The 23,854-nt window shown below is 37.6% G+C and overlaps 1 protein-coding gene across 2 annotated transcripts; it reads left to right on the forward strand.

The window, feature by feature from the left end:
• The first annotated feature begins 793 nt into the window (after positions 1 to 793).
• On the forward strand, positions 794 to 23,628 carry NEIL3 (nei like DNA glycosylase 3). Of its 2 annotated transcripts, XM_064652549.1 has the most exons (11): positions 794 to 989; positions 2,896 to 3,011; positions 8,059 to 8,193; positions 9,240 to 9,453; positions 9,868 to 9,942; positions 12,442 to 12,608; positions 15,581 to 15,750; positions 17,886 to 18,288; positions 20,157 to 20,331; positions 21,167 to 21,323; positions 23,407 to 23,628. In XM_064652549.1, exons 1-11 carry the CDS (start codon positions 798 to 800, stop codon positions 23,421 to 23,423), a joined length of 1,821 nt encoding a protein of 606 aa, XP_064508619.1. In that variant the 5' UTR covers positions 794 to 797; the 3' UTR covers positions 23,424 to 23,628. The 2 variants fall into 2 exon arrangements, with proteins under 2 accessions (XP_064508619.1, XP_064508617.1); XM_064652547.1 differs by lacking the exon at positions 23,407 to 23,628 and having other exon boundaries at positions 795 to 989; positions 21,167 to 21,998.
• Positions 23,629 to 23,854: the final 226 nt, after the last annotated feature.

Raw genomic sequence — 23,854 nt, forward strand, 5'->3', positions numbered from 1 at the left:
AGTAACAGGACCTATTGTCTGTACTTTTAAGGTGCTTAGATATAAAACCCCAAGTTATGTACTAATTTCTGACTGCTTGGAAGAACAGTAAGGCAGGACTTAAGGGCAGCAGAAAAATTAGTTTGTGTTTTGCATACCATTTTTGAACATTGATGATTTCTCCCTGGTAAGCTTAATTCTCTGGCTGACAATTGTCTCATTGTTTTATTTTTGGATGATCGGAGCAAAAACATCACTGAGAAAAAGAAAAAAGGCATTTGCAGCAAGGGTAGCATACCTAAACTTTAGTGGAACATGTAAATTAAGTTTTATTTCGTAATTTAGCCTGATTTAGCCACTTCCTTTCATGTAAAAAAAAAATAAGTTATTCTTTTAGGAATAAACACATTTTGATTGAACCCAGATAGAAGACTGGATATGGACTGTTTATATGAGAAATAACATTGAGAGCTTCCACCAGCATAAGTACGCCTTACAAGGCATCAGTGTCTAATGTTCTACCTTATACTTCAAGTTCCCTCAAATTTCTTAGAGCTCGTAGAGTTCATTATGCCTATTCTTGCTTCAAGTGCAGCAGGGAAAGGAGCATTTCCCTTGCGTAAAGCTGGACTGACTGCAAAAACATATTAAATACTGACTTTTTAAAGACTGAAATTAAATTCTAAATGTGTATCAAGTAAGTCTTAAAGGAAGATGCACTTGCGAGAGTGCTTTAGGCAGACTGCAAGAGCTAATGAGGTATGTGAGAGCAGCACAGATTCACACTCCCGAAGGAAATAAACAGGATGTGAGGCGCTATGTCCGCCGCACGGAGGCGGCCCGGCCCCCGGCGCGGCAGCGTCACCGCGGGCGAGCGGGAGATTCGAAGGGAGGCGGCGGCGCGGGGCTGGGCGGCCATGGTGGAGGGCCCGGGCTGTGCCCTCTGCGGGGAGCGCCTGCGGGCACGGCTGCGGCGGCGACAGGCCGTGCGGGGAGCGCGGAGCGCCGCCGTGAGCGAGGGGCCGGGGCCGGGGGAGCGGCTTGGCGGCCGGGGCAGGGCGGGCCGGGGCAGAGCGGGCCGGGGCAGCCGCCGCGGGCAGCGACTCACAGCGCTTGAGCTCCTTGGGGCTGAGCGCGGCGCAGGGGGCTGGTTGGTGCCTCCCCGCCTGGCCCCCGGCTGCCGTGATCTGTGGGTGGTGGTGGGTGTCGTCCCTGAATACTATCTCTGTTCTTCCTTTGAATTATAAAATATCCTTGTCATCAACAAGGTAAATAAATAGGCCTTAGCAGGTCGGCTGTGTAAAGAGATGCTGAAGCTGTAGAAACAGGAGCTTTAGGAAATTACGAGTGAAAACTTTTAGAATCTCTCTGGTTCTCTTCGGTAAATTTCAAAATATCACTTTGCTTCAGGAAACCTGAAATACTAGGGAAGTTATTACTAGTCTAATTTTTTTACAATCGCTTAAGTCTTTGCATGTGCTAGATGATCTTTAAGGTCCCTTCCAACCCAAAACGTTCTGTGATTCTAGTGTGAATGAAACACAAGGGAGAAAGGTACATGTTTCACAGATATCACAGAATATTCTAAGTTGGAAGGGACCCACAGAGATCATCGAGTCCAACTCTTAAGTGAATGGCCCAAATGGGGTTCAAACCGACAGCCTTGGTGTTATTAGCACCATGTTAACCTGCAGAAAGGGAGCTTTTGCTTCTATAATTTTTTTTAAAGTAATTCTAATTAGACCAAGTATTTAAATAAAGGGTGTGGCATCTGCTTTCAATGTACACAATACGTAGTTTTCCTACTAATTTTTATCCTTTTTGTTGACAGCATAAAATAATTCACTAGTATAAAACTGCCAGGGGACCTTCTAGTAGGTGGAGATGTCAGTAAGCAGGCCTTAGCTGATAAGCTGTGAAGGTACAAACCTCTGGTTTTGATTAGAGAGGTAGCTAGGGTATTTTTTTTTCATGTCTGGTTTTGCTCATCTGTGAAAAATTGTGTTGCTTGTGGCCCAAGTAAGTATATTGGATGCCTCCAGGCGAAAGCTGGGGAAATTTTCCCCATCTTCAGTGAATATAAGGAGTTTGTGATTAAGGCATGATAAGATAGTACTTCAATTAAATAACAATTTATGGAAGAATGTGGTTCAAGATATGTCTGTCTAAGGTATGTCAAAGATTAGTCTTTATAGGTTTATATCTCTCAGGACTAAGCTTTTTAAATTAAAGAGTTATGTTCCTGAGGTTTCAAAAAAGAATTCTCATTGCCTCAAATAGACTCCTTCATAGCTTTGTACAATAAAAGTCACCTCAGGGCAGACTCTATTCATTGGCAAATGATCATCCTAAGGGTCTTGTCTTCTAGTAGTGACCCCCTTGCTGTTCACCTGCTTCTGAGATTAGACTTTAAACTAGTAGGAGGAGAGAAATATCTCTGTGGGCTCAGTGGAGGGTTTTCTGTGAAAATGTGAAACACTGTTTTCTGTTTCCCGTGTGAAACACTGAAAGTGTATTATCAGCATTTGGAGAAGAATATACAACTGCAAATAGCAGAATTGACACTCTGATATGTTTTTAATACTCAAATTGTATCTATTTAGTTTACACCAGCCTGAGACTCTTACTGTAAATTCATGACTTGAAGGAAAAGACATAAAATACCCTGAAGAAAAAGATGTATTGTTTCAATTATGAAAAAAATTGAGCTAAGTCATGATAGCATTAGCAATAGTGACTGCTTCCTGGGTTAATAGTCCCATTGTTTTTCGTAGAATAGCCTAAAGAGAAAATAGTTCATGTTGTTTGAGTTGAAAAATTAGTTCATACATCTGCTTGCTGAATGTGTACTGATGCTAGAATCAAAGCAGTATAAATTCTCTTTAATCTTCGTGTGTGTATGTACTCATTTTTCAGACTGCTGCAAGTGAGGGGAGAATCTCTGGTCATGATTTCCTTGTTGGACACATTTACAGGGGTGTGGAGACATTGGGAAAGGAACTTTTTATGTATTTTGATCAGAAAGCCTTGAGGTAAGAACTGAGAAAAAGGCTTCCTATGCATTCAGACTGATTGTATTTGGTGGGTCATCTTGCTTTTGCTAATGTCAGTTTCAAAGATTTGAAAGCATTATGCAGAAACTTCTCATCAGCCTCTTCGAAATTCTGGAAATACTGATATAGTTACACGTTCAGGTAATTTACTGCTTTTCTCTTAGTCTAAGATTTCATAGAATCATAGAATCAGACAGGTTGGAAGGGACCTCTGAGATCATCAAGTCCAACCCTTGATCCACTATTGCCGTGGTTACTAGACCATGGCACTAAGTGCCACATCCAGTCTCATCTTAAAAACCTCCAGGGATGGAGAATCCACTACTTCCCTGGGCAGCCCATTCCAATGTCTGATTAGCCTCTCTGTAAAGAATTTCTTCCTAATATCCAACCTAAACCTCCCCTGGCACAGCTTAAGACCATACCCTCTTTTCTTACTGATAGCTGCCTGGGAGAAGAGACCAACCCTCACCTGGCTACAACCTCCTTTCAAGGAGTTCTAGAGAGTGATGAGGTCTCCCCTGAGCTTCCTCTTCTCCAGACTAAACAACCCCAGCTCCCTCAGCCTCTCCTCATAGGACTTGTGCTCTAGTCCCTTCATCAGCCTTGTTGCTCTTCTCTGGACCTGCTCCAGCACCTCAATATCCTTCCTGAACTGAGGGGCCCAGAACTGGACACAGTACTCCAGGTGTGGCCTCACCAGTGCTGAGTACAGGGGAAGAATCACTTCCCTGGACCTGTTGGCCACACTGTTCCTGATCCAGGCCAGGATGCCATTGGCCTTTTTGGCCAGCTGGGCACACTGCTGGATCATGTTCAGCTTCCTGTCAATCCAAACTCCCAGGTCCCTCTCTGCCTGGCTGCTCTCCAGCCACTCTTCCCCCAGCCTGTAGCACTGCAGGGCGTTGTTGTGGCCAAAGTGCAGGACCCGGCACTTGGCCTTGTTGAACCTCATCTCGTTGGAATCAGCCCAACTCTCCAATCTGTCCAGGTCCCTCTGCAGAGCCCTCCTGCCTTCCAGCTGATTGAGACTCCCCCCCAGCTTAGTGACATCTGCAAATTTGCTGATGATGGACTCAATCCCCTCATCTCAATCATCAATAAAGATTAAACAGAACTGGGCCCAACACTGATCCCTGGGGGACACCACCAGTGACCGGCTGCCAACTGGATGCAGCCCCGTTCACCACCACTCTCTGGGCCTGGCCCTCCAGCCAGTTCCTAACCCAGCACAGAGTGCCCCTGTCCAAGCCGTGGGCTGCCAGCTTTTTCAGGAGTGTGCTGTGGGAGATGGTGTCAAAGGCTTTGCTGAAGTCCAGGTAGACAATATCCACAGCCTTCCCCTCATCCACCAGGTGGGTCACCTGATCATAAAAGGAGATCGGGTTGGTCAGACAGGACCTACCCTTCCTAAACCTGTGCTGGCTGGGTCTGATCCCTTGTCCATCCTGTAGGTGTTGTGTGATTGCACTTAGGATGATCTACCCCATAACCTTGCCAGGCACTGAGGTCGAGCTGACAAGCCTGTAGTTTGCCAGGTCCTCTTTCCAGCTCTTTTTGTGGATGGGCGTGATATTGGCCAACTTCCAATCATCTAGGACCTCCCCAGTGAGCCAGGACTATTGGTAAATGATGGAGAGCAACTGGGCAAACTCTTCTGCCAGCTCCCTCATCACCCTTGGGTGGATCCCATCTGGTCCCATAGACTGGGGATCCAAGTGACTCAGCAGGCCGCTAGTTGTTTCCTCCTGGATTTCAGGGGGCCTATTCAGTCCAGTGTAGAGGTTTTATTGATGACTCTCTTTGCACCCCTGAGTATTGAAAACTCTGTTATTTCATGGTCACTGTGCCCCAGAAGGCTTCCAACCACCACATCTCCCACCAGCCCCTCTCTGTTTGAAAACAGAAGGTCTAGCAGGGCCTCATCCCTGGTACACTTATTTACCAGCGGGAACAGGAAATTATCCTCTATGATAAGGAGAATTAGTCCTGAATTTAAAGACTAATTCTCCTGAAAAGGAGAATTAGTCTTTAAAATGCTTTGTTTCAAATAGGAAATAGTTGTTATAGTTCTAGAAGCTGTATTTAAAGAAGTCTCATTAGCCTTGTCACTGATGGGAAACCTTGTAGAAGTTATGTATGGGAAAGGTCTCTATGCAGAAGGCAGAAATTACTTATTATCTGATATTGAAGATCTTAATTCTCTTGTTTTAAAAATGCATCTTGTGGATCTTAAAGATGTTAAAGGGGGTGGATGAAGGCTTCAGAAAATGTGTCTTACAGCAGTCTAAGACTGGCTGCCAGGAGACGAAATAAGAAATACACCTTCAGAGGATGTATTATTATTTATCAAAGTTAACTCTTAAATATAGAACTTTCTTGTCATGGGGAAGGTTACTGATATATAGATTCTATATCTGTACACAGTTTCTTAACATAACAAAAGCAGCTTTTCTCTTCTGCTAAGATTACCTATAAAAAGCTGGTAGTCATGCTGGAATAATGTCAGACACATCTTGTGAAAGTCTGGGCCATGAAGGGTAATTAACTAATTTTATTCTCCTGGATTTTCTCAAGTGGGGAGTGACTTCCTGGTGGGAGAAGTTAACCTGGCCATTAAATTGTTTTATGCAGTTTGGCTACTGCTTACCTGACTTGCATATGAGGAAGATACTTCTGAAATGTTGCCATATTGTGGACAGTAATTAGAAACTCCAATTCAGTATATTTGTAATCCATGGTAGGCACTAGAAGCTTTTTTTTTCTAGAGGTAGAGATGAGCAAGGACACCTGAAGAAATTAGTACTTCTGCTTTTTGATGTCCATTTAAACAGGGTCATTAAAGTCACTGAAGAAAATAATTTTTTTTCTTTTTGTTTTTTAGCCTTGAAAGTCAATTAAATAATCAATGAAAATTGAAAAAGATTCTTTGATAGTTGCAAGTTGTGCAGCAGAGACTTTTGTGAACTGAGTGTTTTGCCATAGAAATGATACAGTTATGTGAGAGATCTTGCTCTGAGCTAGATTCCTATGGTCTGCTATTAATGTAATTTGGAGTGATGAATGGTTTAGAAAAGTTTCTGAAAATTGATAATGCACATATGTTTTTACATAACTGATAATGGACTAAAATATTTTTAGGAAACAACTAATAGTTGACTCGAAATCCCTTAAAGGAAAGACATCCACTGTCTTGACTTGAAATTATATCTTAGCCCTTAGAACTTGATAATGTGCATTGTCACTGTTTTTTGCATCTCTATGTTGTAGCCTGTCTGTGCTGCCAGAAATCTTTTATTTTTACAGGGAAAAATGTTTTAAATATAAGCAGATCCTTCCAATATTGTGTAGCACTAAATAATTCTAAAGTCTCACTGTTTATTTTAAAACAACAAAAAAGTCATCAACTCCTTACTATTAGTTATCATTGAATAACAGACCCTAGGTTTAGTTAGCATGGCTTTTTTATTTGTAGTAAAAATTAGTAAAAATTCTGTTTTGCCCTATTTCAGGACATCAAAGGTAATGAAACACTTCAGAGTGAAATTTTATAGATTTCTTAAGGCTATTGAATGTAAACATGTAGTAATGGCTCGATTATTTTTTCTAGTCATGAACTGGCAAGTCACTAAGATAGCTAATAGCTGTGATTCTTAATGCTCCTTTTAAACAGTATACTGGAGCTTGGTAAATGAAACCATCAGCTATTAATGTGAATGCCATATCTTAAAAATAACTTTCTGGAAGCATTTAGTACATTACCATTTGGTAGCAAGATGCCAGAGTTTGATTTAAAAAGAAATTTGTCCAAGTTTAAAACAGTTTGGCTAGTTAAGCCTGTGCAGAACTGTTCATGGCACTTGTGAATTGAAAATGGCGATTGAAAATAAAAGTGGCTGAAACAACTGTATCACCTGAACTGACTTGTAAGAAGAGTGTTTTGGAAAGACACAGGTTTTTAAAAATTGAAAAAAATAAATGCTATGAGGAAGTTACTTAGAGAGTTACCCTTAAGACTATATTTAATGACATGTCTTAATCCATCTGTAAATATTTAAAATGCCTGTCCTTCCTGAAATGTAACAAAGAGGGGTTGAAAGGAAATATACACCATATACTGCATTTTTTTCGTCATTTATGTAGTTTAGTCAGTTAAATCTTTTTGTAACTACAAAATTATCTACTTTTTCTGATATACAGTGTATAGTAGTAGGACATGGGTTTTCGGACTTGAATGTACCAGGTGAATTTGTAATAAGTAAAATGTGTGACATAATAGTCAAACTTGTCCTTTGCTCAAGCATACTAGCTCCTGGTAGAATATATTATAAAATGTAAGACCTCTTAAAGCATTAGTGATCTGTAAAATGAATGCTCAAAAGAGTCTATTCTGCTACTTTGCCATCTGTGCATTTTTCGTTTTATTTCTTTTATCAAATTTTAATCAACCTGCAGCCTTTGCCTTGGCTGTAAGCAAAGGAAAGCAGAAGACAACATATGGCAAATATTAATTACTTTGTTTATGGTGTTATTGGATGTAGTTGTGATGTGATAACAGGGTTGGCAATGTGTGGACTGAAATCTTTCCTTTCATACAAGATGAATTCTGCCTGATTTAACAGAAAATTGTCTGGTAAAGTGGCTTCATTTCTTTCAGGCTCCCTGAAGGTTTAAGAACCTATGTTGGAAGACCAGCATGTCAAGTGAAAAAAATTCTAAGTGCAGCACACCAGAAAAGTGTGTTACTTAATGATCAGGTCCGACTTCTGTGTAATGAATTCTGAAGATTGCTGGAAAACTGCCATGTTTTGGAGTGGTTTTGATTTGGGGAGGGTTGTTTATTCTCTAGTAATTGAGCACTATGTAAGCAAATAGTTTGTTGCTGTGTTACTGGTAATAACTAGAATTAATGTACATATATACTGACTTGGTTAGGCAAGGTTCACAAATTCAAAAAATAGACTGGTGTTATGCTTGGAAACATTGTTAACTTAAAATAACTATAAAAGCTCTCTTTCTCTCCAAGGATTCACTTTGGTATGAACGGTTCCATGTGCATTAATCCTGATGGAAGCAAAGACAGAAATGGAGTACTACCAGTTTTGGAGATACAGCTTACAGAGGATACTGTTTGTTTTTTTGATGTGACAGTAGAGTATAGGTAAAGCAGAAACTAACTAAATTGAACAGATTGATTTATTTATTTTTATAACATTCTTTTAAGAACATAATGAATAATCACACACAAATTGTTAAGTGCTTGGATACTATCAAGACAAAACTTTCTAAACATATCATATTTATTGGCATGGTAATTTAGTTTTGTTACTTTGTATCAGAGCTTACATACAGTTAAAGTAGTTGCATACTGTAGTCCCATTAGAGAGTGTCAAGACTGGGAATGAAAGTTTGGTTTAATTCAGTCCTTAAATCTGAATGCTGAACTCCATTGCTCCTTTACTTTCCATGAAAGTCTCGCTTCCTTAACAAGAGTAACAACGTGCCATGATTACTGGCTTCAAATCTTTATGCTCCCAAGGTTGGGTTTTTATATTTCTTTTTGGAGCCAAATTGGTATAATTGTTCAAATTTACATTAAGTGGATCTTTATGTCTATCACCATTGTACTTCACACTGCTAATAAAAATTACAGCAAGCTTGATTTTAAATTGTTTGAGGCTCTTGAGAGAAAAGGAAAATGTAAATTCAAATAACTTATGTATGCATATTTAAAATTGCAAAACATAAAAGCTTATGTAAGCCTGAGACATCTTGTTCTGTATTATTTTTAAATGATTATGCTTAACCTAATAAAATAAAAATTTATCTTAAAAATATAAATATATATATGGTCATGTTGTAACTACTAGTGATAAATCACTACTGTATATATATATTATATATAGTAGTTTATTTATCATTATTGTAGTATATTTATATATACCATATATTATATATATATATACACTTATAATATGTTGTAACTACTGGACCATGTCACCAGTTAGTTATATTTGATGGTCCAAACACAGGAAGGGGTGGCTAATGTAATTTCTGTGCCTCTTCCTGTCACTGGTATTTTCATGGTTCCTATTATCTGCATATAATGTTCTATAATACTTTATTGTGTTCTTTTTTAAAACCATGCTGCGATATTGGAATATTTTTAAAACAAAAATAAATCCTAATGAATTTTTTCTCTTCCAGAAATGCAACTGAGAGTGAGCAGAAAGTGAGAATGATGGAAAGCTTGGATGTCTGTTCTCCAAAGTTTAGCTTTTTAAGAGCAGAAAGTGAGATTAAGCAACACAAAACTCGCATGTTGTGTGATGTGTTACTGGATCAAGCAGTATTACCTGGAGTGGGAAATATCATAAAAAATGAAGCACTGTTTGATAGTGGTCTTCATCCAGCTGTTAAGGTGAATGAAATGTCTCAAGATGGTTTTTAATGACATCTAAATATTAAGAAAGAGCCTCTGATATTAGGTTGTATCATAATCATGAAGATGTTAGGAGGGAAGTAGGAGTTGTTAACTCTACGTGTTTCATGTGGTCATTAACTCTTTGGTCAATATAGGGGAAGACAACTGAAATTTTTACCAAGTCCTTTCCTTGGATGAGGGAATGCACATTGTTTGGTATGGAAGCAGTGAGTTTGTGTGGTATAGAATGTGAACATGTACTGTTTTACTGAGATGATACATATAATGTACAGTCTCAATTATCATAACAATTCCATATCAGTGTTCAAAGTGCACCTGCCTCAATAAGTCTTTTTTCTGTTGTCCCTTAGCATTGTAATATTTTAAAAATCATTCTTGTCTTTCTCACAGGTTTGCCAACTGACAGATGAGCATATACGTCACTTGGTGAAAATGACACGTGATTTTACCCTGCTTTTTTATAAGGTATTGGCACATGTTTCTGAGAAGCCTCCAAAACGTGACTCTGGCACATTAGATGTATGTGATCATCCAGTGAAAACAGTAAAAAGATGCAACAGGACAAGTGTTTCCATGAATAGGAATGTTGAATTGTGTGCTCTTTATTAATTGTGAATTGACAAATGATGGAAAAGTGGAGGAGTCAAGATTGTAAAAGTATGCACAGGCTGGCCCAGAAAAGTTTCACAGATGTTGCCTGAAGGCCAGTTCAGTTTTTCTGTGAATGTGCTGTAACGTCACTCTGAATATGTCAGAATTGATGTAGGTTAAACACAAACTTATATGTCAGGTAACATAAAGGTCACTCTTAAAACTGGAAACTAGAGATTGCCCCAGGGAATTATGAAGGTAATTCATGTGGCTTCCTTTATGAAACTTAAATAGCAAGTATATTTATTTAACTAAATAGATCATAACTGCTAACAACTTATTTCCCTAACTGAAACAATGGTTTTCATTGCTAAAGTGAAATAAATTACAGTTTCTCACTACTGTCACAACTTCAGTAGGATTTAATTTCTTCCCCTGTAAAGTCTATAGGTCCTCATTGCTCTTTAACTTTCCACAATAGAAAAAGAGAGAACTTGACCTAATCCTTCTACATTTTATTTCTTTAAGCTGCATGCAAAGAAATGAACAGCAGTGGTGAAATTGTTGTCTGTTTCTCTTGGTCTTCATGAAAGCAAGGAGCTAGTGCTGCTAAAACGTGGTTTTTTTGGTAGGTTAGGAGGAGAGTACTTAATGTTCCAAATGCCATCTTTCAATCACTAAGGCGAAAAATGTGATTTGTTTAATCAGTTAGTCTGCTTAACTGTTTTCTTTCCTCCAACCCACTGAAGAGTCCTTTTAGTTTATTGGCTATGGAAGTCTTTTCTTTCTCCAAACTTCACAGTGAAGTCTACCAATAAAGAGGTAGCATGTAGTTCTACAACAACTATAATACTGGGGAATCTAAATGTGTGACAGGCTTTTAGACTGGTAATAAACAAGTCTTAACAAAAAGTTAAACTTTCTGTTGCTCAGTGTAGCGATTTTTAAAACTTTTACAATCAACACTTGGCAAGTATTCAACAGTTAAGTGCTTTTAAGAGCTAGCCTCTCCTTCTAAGTCTCCTTAAAATGCATAATGAAAATATGATAATATGAGGCAGAGTGCTTAATAATTTTTTATAGACTGTTATAGATTGTACTAATCATACTGTATCATTACAGGTCCAAAGATGAAGAATCTTGTTTGTGTAAAAAGCTGTTGCTTTAGTTTGTTTTTTACATAACTGGATGGGAAAAAAACTACTCATAAGAAACTGTCTGTAAACCCTGAGAAAAAAGCAAACTGCTTGTGAATATTCATGCCAATATATATTATTAATTCCTTCTGATTGAATTACTAGGTTGTACTGGCACAGGCATTCTCATTCAGCAAGGCTGATGAATAAAAGCACAGCAGAAGCAAATATGCTGTGCTCAGAGACACCTGTACTTTGAGAGAACTCCAGGAGTCTTCATACATTGTGGAGCTAGAGCTATTGAACCCTGCCAGAGCTGAGCTGGTACTGCTGGGCCAGCTGTGGTACTGTTTGAACTGTGCCCAAGAAATTGCTATTGTAGTGCAGCAACTCTTGTGGCTCTGCAGAGCTGGCTGAATCTCTACTGGGCTCTTGTTTGTTTTTTTACCACTTTTAGCTATATGAATTGTCTCATGAGATGTGCCTGCCTGTCAGCTGTCTGGAGACTCTTTAGGCCACTGTGCCCTTGGGCTTGTACTGTACTTAATTTAATATGACTTTCTGCCAGGATCTAGGGAGCTTACCATACTGCCAAGTGGCTTTTCACGAGCCAAGTTGTCTGGCATGGCCAGGGCCAAGATGAAGCTGAGGAACTTTACTGGGCACTAACCAACATTTGCAGAATCCCTGGAATATTTCTGCATTGAACACTTCTTTAGGTTTTGGGAAGGCGGATTAACCCAGATTGTAGCATCAGGTCTGAGCTGGCTCTGTGGTGTGTTTTTTGTTCTTTTGGGGGTGAGGGGAGGTGGTATTGATTTTGTGGTTTTTCTTTGTTTTATTTCTGTTTTCTATGCTGCCTTGATTGGACCTTATTATCTCTTCAAGGACACTCCTACAGGTGCCAGGTCAAAGACGACTGGTGCTAAATCAGAGCTAGCTGGTCCAGCTGAACTCAGGGAGTTCCTAGCATGTATTTGCTTGCACCATGCTAGTATGTTTTTTCTGTCTATCTTTTATTCCATTATGTGGAGAATTATAGACACTGTTATAACTGATTTGTCAATTTTTTACATAAAATAATAAGAAATTCAGATATAGCCCTTATGAGTGTGCCTTAAATCATCATCTAATCATTGAGCTGTCAGTTTATGTAGGGTTATTTTTATTTTAACTTCAGACTGACATAAAATTTATACTGAGTCTCTAACATGGATTGATACGTGTTCTGTTTTAGTGCCGCAAAACTGGGTCCCCACTCTACAAACACTACAAAGTGTACAAGCGCCCAGCCTGTGGTCAGTGCAGTGGGAACATCACTGTGTGTCGTTTAGGAGAGAATAACAGGATGACTTACTTCTGCTCCCAGTGTCAAAAGGCGGATCCCCAGCTTGTCAATCTCAGGTATGATGGTAACTTTGTGACACTTTTAAGCACCTCAAAGTGTTGATATAGTAAGAGGACATCTCTTTTCAAATAGAATGGATCCCTGTGCATTTTATAACTAAATAAACCCTATGCTAGATGAGGACAGGACACCTTGCAACAGAAAAATGTTTTGGCCATTGGTATTTAAAAATGGTTAGAAGCTTTGATTCTTTGATACTATTTCTTTCAAAGGCCCCATCTGTCATGAAGTAGCTATTACTTTAATCAAGTGTAGGAATTATAAAACAATTCAGAGTACTGAGAATTGTTTACTGAAATTAATTGACTGGAAAAGTTGCCCCTTGTTCTTGGTGTTATCAATATAATGGTCTTGGATGTTTACACACAACTGAGTTGAATAGCATAAAGCAGGAATCTGTGTGTCTCTCTTTTCACAGGATAGCCCCCTCACAGATGTTCTGGCTTTAGAGTTATACTGAGGATAACTAAAACTTCAGTAAATTCAGAGTGCAGCAAATATTGTAGGGGCTTAGGATTTTTTCTTTTCTTCCTTCTTATCGGTTTTAAAAAGCTTTTGCTATAGGTGTGCCATAGAGGCACTTTGAGTTCCACATAAATTGTGCTAGCAGCAGCTTTCCTCCTTTTATTTCAGGAAAGCAGAAAATGCATTTGATATCACAAAGGGTCAAAAGGTAAAAGTTCCAAAAGCATCTTATTCAGGCTTAGATACCTATGTTATTCTTGAAAATTTTCATCTGAGGCTTCAGAATTTTGCTTTTTTATACTGAGCTCTGTCAATTTAATATAAGATACTGCTTCACTTTGCAAACTTTGCCTTCATTAGTGTGTGTGTATATATATACATTTTTAGATAAGATTTATGGAACACACAAATCCCTCTCCTAGCTCCAAGCTTCTTTTAAGACTCAGATGGCTGAAGGGATTTTGGTTAAAGCTTAAAAATCACTTTTGAGTACAGATCAAATATAGAAAATTCCAGCATGGAAGATAAATATTTCACATGCTGATAACCCCAATCTGCTGTATTTTTAGAAAGCAATAATGAGAAATATATTGCAGAAGGACAGGAAAACAGCAATGTTCCATTGAGTCAGATAATGAGAAAATGATGCAAGGAAAAAAATATATCTCTCTCTGTTCTAGAACAAGTAGTGATTTGGGGTTTTGTTATTGTATTTTTAAATAAATAATTAAACCGTACTGTATTTCAGTGAAAAACATTGTAATGGTAGCTGTAAAATACAAAGGTTGTTTCTTGTGTTGTCCTTATGCTGATGGTCAGGTCTTTGTTTTCTACTGGTCTTTTTTCAATTAAGCAGTAACCATTACTATGTAAAAGTATATGTAGCTCAAGTGATTTATCTACTAATCCAAGCTTTTCACATTTGAAGACTTGAGAGACACCGTGTGATCAGACTGACTTGCTTCAGATCATAAACTGTGGAATTTAACCCAGTGGTTCTCGGGTCAAGTCAAGTAGTTTATGATTTTGCTCAACTGAAGAAATGAAGAAATGCCCTTTATAAGCTTACCTCATCAAATTCAAATGTGCCTTGAACCTTAAAAATACACTTTCCCCCCCATATTTCATAAAATGGGAAGGGAGTGGGGGAGATGACATGATGTGACAGACAGACCAGAGGAACAACATGGAATTAAACTCCAAAACATGACATGCTGAATATACTCAGTCTAGTAAAGCATTTTTGATAACTGAGTAGAACAATTGATCTAATAATGTGAAAATACCCATTTTAACATTTAGAGTTTGGCTGTTTTGTTATCTAGCCACAGTAGTTTGGTGAATGCTACTGTAATGTCTGTTCTACCTCTCGACAGCACAGGATCTCTGGTGTGTCAGCAGTTCTCATTATCCTCCTTAGTCTTCCTGTTGTGGAAGACATGTGGTAGGTAGTGGATATCTCTACCACTACCTTAGGAATCTAGTCTGATATGGCAAGTGCTAATTATGGGAAAAGTGATAGGTCAAGGGAGTGTCACACATATGTTCCCAACTACAGCATTTGCATTATTAATTGAAGTGCCTAAATTCTTTGGATTAAAAGAAATCTCCAAAATTGCACAAAAGCTATGGAGAAAAACACTTGACAACATATCAACCGTGAGTTGGTTGATAATATAGTACTTAAAAATGTAAGTACATAACTTAGTGAACAGATAAGTTCAAGTTACATTTAACTTGCTGTCAATGTTTGAATATAGTGACTGTAAAAGAGTAACTATGATTCTAAATCAGTGTATCAACATAGGAGTTATTATAGTTTACAGGAAAATCAATAGAACTAAATATTTAGAAGTACCTGGAGTATGGCTTTGGCTCACATGTCACAGCTAGGATCCTTAATTCTGAACAGGCTCCTACATGTTAAAAGGCTTTCTAGCAAATAGTGACAAACAAGAAACTTTCTAACTTTTAAGGCTTTCAGTGCTGTTGGCTGTTATGATAACAAAGAGGACTTACGTATAGCATTTAAATGAGAGCAAAAAAAATAGTTTGCTAGATTATGTGACTTTCTGCAGTTCAGTTTCTAAACAGTTCTTCATCCAGTAATGCATTTGTTAGTAAGTGTTCTGTACAAGGGAGCCCTGAAACAGTCTCCCTTTCTCACGAAGTTTTTTGCTGCAGTACTTGAAAACGGTAGGGAATTTGAGAGGCTGGGGCATTGTGCTGGAGAGTACCTCAGTTAATAATTAACTTTCTGTCAATTTCTTGTTTAAATATTTTTATTTGTATTACTTGTGCAGCATCTGGAAAGATTTGCCCTTGAGTTAAAGAAAAAAAAAAAATCAAACTTGAACCATGACATGCTGTCCAAACTATGATAGGCAGGCATAACACTCTGTGCTGTTTGTTCTGTGGCCCTGTGCCTCCCTGCACATAGTGGTGTAAGGCAATTTGTAGAAGGAACGTCAGAAAATACTAACATCATTCTTTTGTTTCACAGCAAACTGCCAACTAGATATAGCCTAATTGGCTGGGCATATGGCAGGGGGTCATGTTCTAATGAACATGTAGCTCAGAAATCTGAAGAGGAGTGGACGTGTATGCGCTGTACCCTAACAAACAAGCCTTCTGCTGAAATTTGTGATGCCTGTTTGACTTCAAGGCCTGAAGGTACTGAAGAGTCATCTGGCATCTATGCTGGGAAAGGGGGGAGGACTGTGGTTTTGATGTAGTTTTGAGAACTGTAGAAGTGTCTTATTGTGAATCATATTTATATAACTGTAGCTAATTGGAAGTCAGATTTGGGGAAATCTTACACAGACAATCATGGAAACTGTCTTGTCTTACACCCTAAAAACGTATTCCAACTTTATGTGCAGGTGGGATTCTATAAATACGTCTCTTCAGTGACCCTTTATTTTTGTTGGGGCAAGGAGTGAGACACATCACCATACTTTCAACTCTTCTTAAAATCATTCAAAGTTTGCTGCATAAGTCTAAATGAAAAATCAACAGCAGACAGAAAAGTAACTATTATTCTTTCATGCGAACAAAAGCAGTATATTTTGGTACCCTTTTCTAAAAGGATGTCAGTTTCTCAGGAGCTGTTTTTTTTCCCTCCAAGTTCAGAGTAAAAATGATTCTAGACTTCTTACCTAAATCTGTTGTTAGTCTCTTGCTGGAGCTTCTAATGCTGTTATCTACATGAAGTATTGCTTCCTTGCTTAATCCTTTTATGAATGGAGCGATGTGTGTGAAACTCTTATCTCACACCAGCTAAAGTCCATTTCCTCAGGTCACGAATCAATAAAAGTACGTCTTTGTGCCTTTCATGATGGTTTTTGCCAGCACAGGCTAATCTTGCATAATTCTTCTGCAAAATCACCACCAGAAACCTGAAAATTTTAATCTGTTTCTTGAATCAGATTTACCAACTAATATTTACCCTGGAATTAATACTGTCAGCTGGACCTTAAAATATATACTGTCATATGCACAAATGCTTTATTTTAAGCTTTGAAAAAAATCTTATTCCTTCTTCTGGACTTATAAGTTATATAAGTTTAACTTGTTTAGTTACATGCCGTTACTGAAAACAGGCCTGGAATTTGAAGATGTGCTGGACCTGGTGGAATGCTGTTGGAAAAATTCTTTTTTTAAAAAAAATAAGATTCATTTTTGCATCATAGGAGCGATATTTGAATTTTTTTTAAGATGAATTTGCTTACCTCTTTTTTTTTCAAACCTTAAGATTTCTTGCCTTCTCACTTTGTTCAGTGTTTGTCTTTTTATTGTTTCTAAAATTAACTACTGTCAGCAGAAATGTTTCAATTTTTGAGAACAGAGTACTTAGTATGTAAAATTAGCTGCTGGCCATACAGCCAGAATAATTCAGTCTGTAGACACAGATAATTGCCATTATACCACGATTTCCTTGCTTCTTTGCTAAGTACAAGGCCAAGCTACTGTTCTTTCTTGAAAGGTCTGAATGCACTGAAACCGATATGTTTCACTGTGCAGCAGCAGCAAAATGGAAGGAGCCTGGAACCAAGTAATGTCCCAAGTAAACTGTAGAGATTCTTATTTTGTTTGAGTGAGAATACCTTTGGAGAGAGTGTGCCCTTCTGTGCGCCTTACCTACCCATTTTTCTTCTGCTTAATTCCCTCTTTTTTGTATGGAGGGAAGATAGAGGAGGGAGACACACTGTAAGTAAGTTGCCCACTAGGCAGGCCTCTGATTCTGTGAAGGAACTGTTGGTTCATGTCAGGAAATATACACAAAGCACAAGTCTGAACTGCTTGCTTCGTAAAAGCCTCTTACAGTAAGGGAAGGACAGGAAAACTGAAAACACTAGAAAACCCAACAAGTGAATATTCCTTTTCATGTCAATAATAAAATAATACTTTAAAAATGTATAATGCATTGATACTTGTAGGTACCATACCCCGTGATCTCCCATTGCAGGCGTTTATAAAAGATTATTTTAAAAAATATAAATATTTTAATCCCTCTGATTTTATAAGGTTATTTGTCCAGTAGTTTTCATTTACAGAGTACTATTAACATTTGGTCCTGTTTAAGCAATAGTGATGTTATCTTGAAACACGTTTTACATGATTCCAAAAGTGCATGAGCTTTTCTTAGTGTAAGAAATGTGGTACTCTATCTAACCTGTGACAGATCTTTCAAGATGGTATTGTAAATTTGCTCTTTCACTTTCCATATGATGACTTACGAATATAGATCAGAAATATAATGTCTAACTCTATGCAGGTGGATTATAACTAATAACTTCTTTCCTTAGTTCCAAAGATGGAGAATGTTGAAGATTCTGCAGCCTTTGACGTAAACTTAATGAAGTACCCTTGTAATGAGTTCAGAAAACCAAGCACAGAAATAAAGATCAATAGGAGAACTGCATTTGGAACTACAACCCTTGTCTTAACAGATCTTGGTAACAAAGATGTTTTGAGAAATGGTACCCAAATATCTGATGGATACTCTCAGTGTGTTGCTCCAAAAAGCAGTTGTAAACAGATCCAAAGCAATGCCTACCAGTCAGAGGGAAACACAGGCAAGGACTGCTCAACACACGTAAATGCTCTGGCTTTGTCCTCCTGTCAGCAACCTGTCTCTTTCCAACACATACAGAAGAAACAGAAAACTGATCATATACCCTCAGTTCACAAATACAATATAGCAATCAGGTATGTATTCTAACATAAAAACCAGTCTTTATAATCCCATAAACAAACTTTATCCCCAAAGATTAATGGAATACTGTGCTGTTGGGCTCAGACAGTGTTGTCTTTGGATTTCTGCCAGAGGTAACTTATTCTAGGCTAACTATAATTTAACATGATTTCAATGGCACTGAATGACCTAGGCTGTCACTGGAAAAGTCCTCATTTTGGCCAGTACTGCTGTTAGCTAAACAGCTGTTCATAGTTCAGCTATTCCCATGGAATAGTACAGTATAGCTTTAATAGATCAACAAGCACAGTTCTACCTAAGGAGTTGTTTGATCTTAGCGCTGTAGTTGCCACTGCTTAGAGAGATCTTTAAGTCATTGTGAAAGATTACAAAAGGAAGCTAGGTGAATGAATATATTCTAATTAAAATTATTTGTCAACTACCAGTTTTCAACATTTTCCATGATAGCAAGCTCTATACAGGTGCCTTAATGAACTTTCCATCACTGTTTTTACTCTTAACTTCCATCCCCGTTTTATACAACCACTTTAATGCTCTACCCGTCCTGAATTTTTATTTACACAGCCCTGTTCAGACACATTCATTGCCTAGTTAAGAGAAATGTGAGAATCTATGAGGGTTGTCAAGGAAAAGTTGGGCACACATACACAGCAGTAATGGGAGTGCCAGGTAGATGTCACTTACAGTGGTAAATTTTGCAGGCTGAATGTGAAATATTGATGATACGCTACAAAATTCCTGGTCATGTGTCTGTTCTGAAATACAGAAATTACTTCTTGCATTGTTGAAGCACAAATTTTGAAATGAGATCTCACTGACTAGCCAGGCTAGACTGTATGAATATAATTTCTCCTTGCACTCTCAGCAGAGGACTACTGAGGATGTAGGCAGGATAACTGAGAGTACAGATGACTGCAAAGAAGAAATGAGACAATATCGATCATGAAAACATGGTAGTTGTAGCAAGTCATCAACTTAAATGTTTTAAACAAAATTAAAAAACAAACTGAAAAAAACCAACCAAAACCAACAAAAAAAATCTGTTGGCCATTTTTGTCTTCTTGTGTTTTAGTGAGGCATTGGAAGAAAACTGCTGATGTCTGTAGGGCTGCAATCTTCCAGACATAGAAGAGAACATAAAATTCCTAAGCTTGAACAGAATGAATTAATATTTTCTTTTTTCACTAAGGTCCCATCACTGCTTTTCTGTTCTATAAATATATTGGAAAGATACATTTCAGAGCATTCATCTTTTTCATGTTACGGTTTTTAAATGAAGCCTTGTGTATTGCATTCAGATAATCTCTGACTATCTCAATCATGAGGAAGAAAGAGAGAAGCTTTATCCCATTCAGAGAACTCTGTTCCATCCTCTCAGCTGAACTACTTCTTGTCCAAATACGATTTGGAGCATTACTGTAACTTTTTAGTAAAGAGGGTGGGAGTCTTTTCTGTGAAGCATACAAATGCCTTCAACCTGGAGTAATGACTTGGTATTGGTCTTTTTCCCACCGAGAGCAAAATACTCTTTTAAACCGTGTCAGAATTAGACGTGGGGAGTATAATAGCAGTGGTAATATTTATTTCGTTTTGTAGATGAATTTGAATACTTCAGAATAATTTAAAACGTGGTGGGGAGGACTGGTATAATACCTCAAGAAAAGCACATAGTCTTGTCTCTTTACTCCTAGCAGTCATTAAGCTTTAAAGACACAATAGGGTGCATTAGAGAAGCAAGCTTTTTGACTGTCATTGTGTGTAAAAGTACACTGAGTGAGCTATTGTAATGGTAGGAGAGAATTCTTTGGCTGGTAACCCCTTTAACTTTTCACAGGAGTCATTTTGTAACTTGTCATTACAGCGCACCTCAAGCTAATGTGACAGATGATACTCGTACGTTAAGCATGGGCCATCCTCGCTGCAGCAAACACAGCCGTCTCTGCAGCCTCAGGGTGGTGAGAAAGGACGGAGAAAACAAGGGCAGGCAGTTTTATTCCTGCCCTCTACCCAGGAAAACCCGGTGTGACTACTTTCAAGTACGTATAAGACTTAAGGGCTTGTTTTATAATAAGCAGTTGTTCCTGCAGCCTCCTTGCCCCAGTGATCTGTAACTGTGGACAGATATATTGCATTTAAAGTTTGAGGTAATTCTAAATACTTTCACACACTGAATTGAAACTAAGACCATAATAGTAGTTATAAACTTACAGTTTTAGTTACTTCTCTTACTGTTGAAAAGAGACCTGCTTGTGCAAATGCTCCTAATCTGCTTCCGTGTGATGTAAAACATATGCATAGCAGAAATATTGGCTTGAAGGGACTTGTACAAGTTGTTCAGATCAGCATCTTGCTCGAAGGAGGACTATGGCAAACTAGATCTAATCATCAGCCATGTTTCTGTCTAGCCAAAATCTTGAAAGCCTTTTAGGATGAAGATCTATAATCTGCCTGGGCAACTGCTCCCACGGTTGCACTAATACCTAACCTGATCTTCCTAGCTGCAATTGGTGGCCACTGCTCCTTGCTATGAATGTATGTGTCTGAGAAGAGTTTGACCTGGTAAGTGACCTGGCAGTCACTTACTATCAAGTAGTTAATAGATGAAGTTAAGATAGTAATGACTGTAATGCCTTAATTTGAAGAAAACTATGTGTTAACATCAATCAAAGTTGCACCAGTCAAAGTGTGTGAAGTTGCAACTGATGTTAAAGAAAAATCTAAAATAGTGATCACAAAAGAGATAGAACTATCCTAACTACTAGGAACAGTTTCTTCTAGGGTAGAATGCCCTGTAGATCTGTTTCTATTGTCAGTTCTAAAATATGGAATTAATAGCCATCACGTGTGCCTAAAGCCTGTTTCTTTTGGCAGTGGGCTGACTTGGATTTTCCATTTTGTTGCCATGGCAAGCGATGCATTATGAAGACTGTGTTGAAGATTGGTCCCAATAACGGAAAGAACTTTTTTGTGTGCCCTCTCGGGAAGGAAAAACAGTGTGGCTTCTTCCAGTGGGCAAAAAATGGGCCAGGTATGCAGATTCTTCCTTGATGGTGATGTTACAGTTACCTGCTCCTCAGGATGTCTTAAGCGCATACAACTTTCGTAGTAATTTCTGGTTTGTTTTGACTTTCTCTCTGTTCACTGGTTAATAAGTAAAATAGCTCCAACGTAAAGAACAGCAGATCTGGAAAGAGTAACTTTACATAGTCCTATAAAAATTTAACACTGCTTGTATGCTGCCTACAATTTTGAAATAAATACTTAGCTTGCAATATATACTGTTGTATTTCTAATAAAAAAATTTAACTGTTTTCTTTTTTCATGTAATGTGGCTACTAAATTGGTAGACTTTATCATGTGTAAACATGTATTTAATAGAAGTGAATAAAAAGATTATTTTATATATATGTATTTTATGTATATATATTATTAATACCACTTCATGCTTTATTTACTCAGAGCTTAAAATTAATCAGCAATGGACTGTACCCTTCAGATATTACAATAGTTAATTGTCTGACTTTGCTTAGATTTGGAAAACAAAGACAAAAACCTGCCTTAAAATGAAGAACATGACTTCTGTTTTCTAAATTACATATTCTAAATTCAGGTCTGAATGTTTTATTCTAGTTGCTACTGAACATTTTTGCCCCCACATCCATGTGTAATGAATAATAAAATCATACGTCTGAGGTGGTTAAAACTCAGTTTATGTTTGGTTGTCTTACCACTATTTGCTGAAGCAAGGGGAAAAGTAAAAAAAAATATGCTAAGGTACCAAATGAAAAATAAAGCAGAAACAGAATTCTTCACATCTTTGGAGCATGTACTATAGATAACAAGGAAAATGAGACTAATGAAGATAATGGCCATAGCTTCATAGATTATTGATTCACAATCAGTCTTTAAAGAAAGTAATGGAAAGTAGGTATTGCTTCCCACCAAAAACGGTCTGGATGAATTAGGTTTAAAAGCACCTTGGAAATGGTCCTTCAGTCTATGGTCTATGCAAATACTTCAGAATTGTTTCCCCTTTTTTTTTTTTGACGGGGGGAAGGACTGCTTGGTTCTCTTGAGAAAGTTGTGGAACTTCAGTCCAATTTAAACCTTCCATTCCATGGTGAAAGTGAAAGTTCAATTCTTCCCCTAATCAGCACAAATTCAGAGGCTTTTTTATTCCTCTTTGATACTTTTGAAATCTTTTAAAACTTTCCTTACCTGAAGCAATATATCTCTTTGATGAGGTACACAACTCCACCTGAGAACAACAAAAGCTATTGCACATGGTGACTACTGATTTTTTCCCATTACCATCTTTCTATATGATGCTTCTTGTTACAATAATGTTGCTGCTAGCTTGTGCTTATACATCTAAATTTTAAAATTGTTATCTAACCAGTTCCTCACTTGTATTTGTACAATTCCTTACATTGATAAAGTGTTTAATTGTTTTTAAATTTAACATGCTTTTGGATGTCTTGCACAGGGATAAATCCTCAGTAGTTCAGTTAAACTTGAAAAATAAAAAAGAAATACAACCATTTTTGATCACTTGCTTTCTACAAATATTAAGATTTCACTAAAGCTGTAAGCTAAATGACTTTTTCAAACTTTGATGCTTGAAAAATAACAATTAGGTTATTATATGTTTTTATTTTAGTTTAATAGCCAAACAAGAAGTGAGTATCTGTTTCCATATAACACATACAAGTTTTAAAGCATTAACTGCTTTTATTAGCTACTGCAATCACTTTACTTTTCTTGTATTTCTAAAACATATGTTTGTTGTTTTGTTTTTTTTTTAAAATCTGTTTGGAAGTGGTGGTATATTTGCATCAGCCTAATTTTGCTATATGCTATATATCCTGGTTGTATAACATCACAAGGAGAGAAAAGGCAGACAGGGGAATAACAATGGGTAAGGATACACTGAACTTATCACAGTGAACTAGCATCTGGAGGAATTTGACATGTTTACACTTAAGGGAAGTAGGAAACTAAGCAAGAGATAGTGAATTCTAATTCACTATATGCCTTTACAAACCTTACTGCTTTTGCAAATACTGGGTTTTTCGGCTTTTTTTAGCTTTTGTTTTCTCTTTCTCTTGCAGAGGACAGCACTTTGTAACTTGCTTAACGAGCTATGGCTGATAGCTGGTTATAAAAAGTTTTAACCAAAAAAAACTGGCAACAAAACTTATCTTGGAATAGATCCCCACTCAACCTTTCAAAAAGAAACTGCAACCAAGGGTGCCAAAAAAATAAGACAGTTCTTGAAAAGATCTCTTTTCTTTGCTCAAGATAAAAGTCATGATTTTCAGCTTTTGTCCCAATAGTTTACAAATGTGTTTTTATTTTTTCACATTGATTCATCTGTTACAGTGCAAGTGATGGAACACACTTCTTTCAGATTTGTATCTGGCTTACACATTTTAATGGCTTATGTTGCACTCAATCAACTGCAAAGACTAAAAAGAATAACAAGATCTAAGTTAAAAGAGGGAACTGTCTATCCCAAACATTTTCTGTAATTTATATTCCTAACAAAAGCACATGTAA

The sequence above is a fragment of the Pseudopipra pipra genome, chromosome 4 (assembly GCF_036250125.1).
Source record: "Pseudopipra pipra isolate bDixPip1 chromosome 4, bDixPip1.hap1, whole genome shotgun sequence".
NCBI classification, from domain to species: Eukaryota; Metazoa; Chordata; class Aves; order Passeriformes; family Pipridae; genus Pseudopipra; species Pseudopipra pipra.